At 47.7% G+C, this 5,383-nt stretch overlaps 1 protein-coding gene across 1 annotated transcript; it reads right to left on the reverse strand.

Moving 5' to 3' along the window:
• Positions 1-2,928: 2,928 nt before the first annotated feature.
• LOC135389622 (uncharacterized) lies at positions 2,929-4,764 on the reverse strand. The gene is made up of 4 exons (XM_064619657.1): positions 4,562-4,764; positions 4,305-4,481; positions 4,096-4,237; positions 2,929-3,996 (listed from the first exon to the last, which is right to left on the reverse strand). Exons 1-4 carry the CDS (start codon positions 4,762-4,764, stop codon positions 2,929-2,931), a joined length of 1,590 nt encoding a protein of 529 aa, XP_064475727.1.
• Between the last annotated feature and the right edge of the window lie 619 nt (positions 4,765-5,383).

Consider the following 5,383-nt stretch of genomic DNA (forward strand, 5'->3'; position numbering starts at 1 on the left):
TAGTGGTAAAGGATGCTGTACCCATAACACCGTCAACCAGATCTGTACAGAGGATATGAAATGAATCTGCGGCACAGTGCCAGCAGGGGCGGATTTAAGCGGGGGCGACCGCCTCGCCCCCCCCCCCCCATCCGCCACCTGCAGTGGCTTGGTGGCGCTAGCGTCACCTGCCCCCTATCGGCATCTCCGGAAAATCTGGGTAGTAGGATTGTGGGAATGCTGAGGCCCACCGCTAGTTTTCTGCAGTCGTGCGGGCGGTGGTTACGTTTTTGCGTGGTGTTTTTGCGTAAAGTTTGGCTTCGGCATGCCGGTAGTCGTGTTGCGGTATGGCTTCAGTCCTTTGACATCAGTAGACAGGTTCTTCCGCGGGGAATCCCTCAAGAAGGGCAGGAAACTGGTGCATGCGCGTTATGTGTACAGCGCCCAGGAAATTTTCTTTGACGGAGGGTCCACTGTTTCAGCGAAATGCCATTCGCAAGTGAGGCGTCACAGCTACGAGATACAGCTTGAAGTAAGTGAAGACTTGCAATAGAACGTTAATTGCCTCGCTTTAATTCACATTCCCCATGGTGTGATATGTCTAGATCCGTGTTTTGTGTGAACGCTTCGGGTCGTGACAACCTTGGTGTCCCTTTTTGCAGCTGAACCAGGATAGCAGGATCACCAGAGGAATATGAAGTTGTAAAATTGGCCCATCTGGAATGTGTAAACATACAGCCGCTGTTGCCCTCCTCATCAGTCAAGGTGGCTACCCATCGTGTACCGACGAACGCCAGCGGTGGGGCCGACCGCACAGCGAAAAACCGGACTTCGATGCCAAGGAATCAGTGAGCCAATTATTCGGTGGTATGAATTTTGCCCCATTATAGCACTTTGGCGCACTCATGGAGATATAAGCATGCGTACACCAGGAATTAAGTTTGCAAGGGTTTGGTACACATATACAGTCTGTCCACGCTAAATGTGAACAGGATCTCCAACAAGATGTGCTTTCATAGGCTAACTGATCTGTTTCCTGAAAAGCTTGTATAAGAAACACGTGGATCTTGCAACAATGCAGCACCTGTTTCTTACACAAGTGTTCAAGCAACTGCATCAGTTTTTCCGCGGCAGGTCGAGTTTTGAGAAGTCCTGTTCAGATTTAGCGTGGACACCCTGTATGTATATATATGTTATTTTTTTTTTGTAGCATACAAAGAGACATTCATTGGCGGTCATCCTCCAGCTGAAACTCCTCCTTGTCTGCAGCACTTCCCTGGTATTCAGTGTGCTCTCATGGATATGCTTCAGAAAGAAGCAACATCTCAAAGCGATAGAGTGGTTCGCAGCCTTTTGGACGAGCTCGTGGACACCGTGGCTACAACTGTGGAACAAGAGAAGCTTGACAGGGTGCTCTCCTGGGTTACGTCAGAGAGGCCTCCGTACCGACTGTTAAAAGTCAGTGGAGGTTTCCCCATTATGACGCTTTCACCTGTACCTGTAAAGGAGCTCGTGACCGTGTCGGAGCTGAGCTTCTTCCGTGACATGGTGGAATGCACAGACGACAACGTGCGAGAGATTGCCAGGATGACCGTTAAGCAATCAGGATGTGCAAGGTAAACGGAATGAGTACCATCATTCTAGCTGTATGAAAGCTGTTATAAGTTCTTAAATACCTTTACAGATGGCACAGGGAAAGAGTAGTGAGGGTATCGAGCTCAGTGGCGCACCAAGTATACAGGAGACGAGGCAGGTTTGCTGATCTAGCGGTGAAGCTAGCGAGGCCAAGATCATTCAGTTCAGCTGCTACTGCTTACGGTATGTATTTCCTTTTCTGACAAATGTATAACCAGTAAACTATACAAACTGAACAAAGTAGCTGCATGCACTGGTGGTGCTGCTAAAGAAGTCCATCACGTTCTGCGTCCAGAGTAGCAAGTCTAGCCACTGATTCCGTGTAAATCGGTGCCATGTTATATACCGTTGGAATCACTGTCCCCTATTCAGGAAGTGCTACGGAAGCCGCTGCAAGACGTGAGTTTGAACAGAAGTTCGGGGTTGCTGTGACTCAGGTACAGGTCCATAGTGTTGCACGTTCCAGGCAAAGGATGTTCGAGGGAACAGCCTGTGGAATCTTCTCCTGTTTTGTTTGTTTATTATCTGTCGCACGGTCACTTTGTTCGTAATGGATCAGTTAAGGGTTATGCAGGAGCTATGAGATCAACTATGATTTACAGCATGACCATTACTTGCTTGTTTTGCATTTCAGGTTGGGCTCTTGGTGCACCCCACACAGTCCTGGCTATGTTCAAGCCCAGACGGCACGTTTTTCACGGATGATGGTCTCACATTACTGGAAATCAAGTGCCCCTATTCACGCCGAGGTTTACAAATCATAGATCCTGCAACATGCACCAGCTACGTGCCGTACATAGCTTATGAGAATGGCTGCCTGCGCTTGAGGCGTCAGCACTGCTACTACACACAAGTGCAAGTATCAATGTACGTTGCAAATGTTCAGGAATGCTTTTTCTTTGTGTATACAGACAGGCATAGCATTATGTTAATCATCGACCGTGATGATGAGTTCTTGTCCGAGGTTATTCCTCACCTTGAACACTTTTACTTCAATGTGTATCTGAAGGAGCTAATTAAGACAAGGCTTGTCTAAATAAACTGCTTTAAATCCTGCCAGGGGATTGTGTTGTCTTTCCTCTGTCTGCATCCATGGTAACGCATACCATTCGATTTATCTCTTTGCATGTACAGCTTCACATCTGCATGCTGAAGATGGAAACTACCACAAGACTGAAATATTGCACATTTTATTGTAATCTCTTTTAGTCTATTTACAGTAACTGTGACAGTGTTGCATAGCTTGATCTTCTATGGGGCATGGTGAAGCCGCCCAGCTATGTTTGGTACACTAGTGCACAAAAAAACAGGGTTTTACAGGGTGCTTTCAGAATCCTCTTTTTTAAGTATGTGTGGCTGCAGGTTTGCCAGCACACAACACATGTGAAACACATGGCTCATTGCAGGAATGAGAGATATTGGAATGCGATTTGTCAATATTCCAAAGATTTTCAATCTTTGAATTGCACGCTCAACATGAACTCTGACATTCCAAATATGGTAAGTATCATCGACCTCCTCAGGTGTAAATGGGATGCCCCCACATGAAAAAGGCGGCATCACTAGCACTGCGTCCTTGTCAGTTACGCTTGCACGGATACCAGGAAAGCCCTTGTCAGCTAGGATGACATCACCAGGGCCAACTAGGTTGAGAAAGCCAGAGCGAATACTGATGTCTGCATCCGAGCTGTGGCCTCCGAATGCTTCAGACTTGAATATGGTCATGCCGTTTGGTGCAATCGCAACAAGGAATTTGAGTGTGTATCCACTCTTGTACGTGGAATAGAGATTATGCGTTTGCCTTATTTCAGGAGGTACCTCAGTTTTTACCTCAGTACAATCCACTATCATTGTACAGTCAGGATAGTGTGCCCGGAAACATGCTGGTGATGTCGCCTTGATTACGTCAAGTGGTGGCTTGTATACCCAACTGCGAGTTGCACGACATAGTGTGCCTAGGATTGCATGAAATATTCGTGAAGCTGTCGTCTCATGTAGCCCAAACAACACCCCGAGCATACGAAATGGCACACCATGTTTCATCTTCACAAGGAACAATAAAAGCTTATTTTCTGCTGTCACAAAGTCTGATCGCTCTGCTACTCTGGGAATGAGGCTCAAAAGTAAGGCGAACACTTTGTCACTAACACCACATAGATCAGGAATGGCCCTTTTAGTTGCAAATGCACTGTCACAGCCAAGGAAAACACAGTCACGGGCGTCGGGACCTACGGAATGAGATGATGTGGATGGCTTTGTAAGATGGCTTGAATCCTGAAGAGCTGCGTGGGAGACCATTGTGCTCGCACAACCATCTTCAGATATGCCCAGGAAGAGAGTCAGTCTCCAACACACATCACCTCGGGGCTCTGTCTGTGTCTCCTGTGGCAAGACATGCATACATTAGTGCTCGACAATCACACAGAGACTGTGCAGAGCAATGTGCAGAAGCCCTTGATATGCGGGCGCTGTAGTTTGTACCTTTTCGCAAGCTGGGTTTAGGTCGTATGCGTCATAGCCTGGTGTGTCGCAACACGTGTCAATGCTTGAATAGGTTTCACTGTTTTCCAGCTGCTGTTCACTCTGCTGTCTTGCAACAGTAGAAATATGTCGTCCATTCCACCTGTGTTTACATTAGTATAGGTTGCAGCCGTTGCTAAATCAGTGTTCACTCCATCATTTCAACTCACCGTTTAAATCTTGAAAGGCTGTCTTGAGGAACCTTGGGTTCCTGCATGAGGTAGTCCCTTGGAAATAGCGTTGGGATGTAGCCAGGATGCTTCTCGATGTTGCTGCTCTGATTTCCAACAAAATGTAGGCTGCAGATTCTTGTATTTTCAGTAGGCTCCCAAGCCTCTCCGTCTGGGCTGTGGATAGTTAGCACATTTGTTAAGGACAAGTGTAAAACTGATAAGCGAAAAAGAGCACACAACGCAAAAGAACTCACCTCACGCGCCGCACGGCATTTATCCAACGTCGCCGCCGGTCCCTTTCATATGGTTTGCTGGGGAAGCGATAAAACTTTACGTTCTCGTCCACACCTTCGCGCCGATGACACTTGAAGACACAGCAGTAGCGGTGGCTTGTTGACTTTCTCTTCGTTTTCCGAACTTCATGCGCCAATCCATTGGACGGCCACGCGTCCTCCATCGCAAACAGGTCTCGAAATAACGAGCACGCAACGTCCACACCAGTCGGAGAGACGCTAGCAGGACACCTTTACGCGGCACTTAGCCACTCTCCTACTACCCAAACATTAGCACGTGACCGGTTGGGGGCGCTCGCGTTGCCCGGGAAACTCCACTGCAGGGAGCGGATACGGCCGTGTTCCCTACCTCCTGGATGATGATGCGCCGCAAAGCGATTCATTCATTCATTCCTGATTTACAAATTCAAAAGCGTCCTCTCAACTATTCGCAACCTGAATTCCTAATTCTCTTGGAATACATGCACTATTTTGTATCTCTTTCCGATTGGCTGACTTCCCGGTTGGTCACCCCAGGAAATTATTGCCCTCCGGCGAAGAACATGACTGCCTTTCGCTTCCGGTCAAGAGATCCAACGAGTCAAGAGATCCATCGAGACAGGAGATCCAACCGATCACGTGACATGCGAGTCAAGAGATCCAACCAGTCAAAGCGTCATACTGGCCAGGATTCCCGACAAAAAAGAAGGTATATCCCTCACCATGTTCATCGCAGAACGATTGCACTGTACATAGTATTAAGTTAGGAAGTAATATGCCCGGTAACAGGGAAGGCCTTTTCGG

This window comes from Ornithodoros turicata, chromosome 3 (genome assembly GCF_037126465.1).
Source record: "Ornithodoros turicata isolate Travis chromosome 3, ASM3712646v1, whole genome shotgun sequence".
Classification (NCBI taxonomy): domain Eukaryota; kingdom Metazoa; phylum Arthropoda; class Arachnida; order Ixodida; family Argasidae; genus Ornithodoros; species Ornithodoros turicata.

Bases quoted from the DNA above. Each gene is read 5' to 3' on its own strand.
- LOC135389622 (XM_064619657.1), bottom strand. From the start codon at position 4,764: ATGGAGGACGCGTGGCCGTCCAATGGATTGGCGCATGAAGTTCGGAAA. The intron at 4,482-4,561 runs GTGAGTTCTTTT...AACTATCCACAG, and splicing joins AATGCCGTGCGGCGCGTGAG to CCCAGACGGAGAGGCTTGGG. The intron at 4,238-4,304 runs GTGAGTTGAAAT...ATGTAAACACAG, and splicing joins AGCCTTTCAAGATTTAAACG to GTGGAATGGACGACATATTT.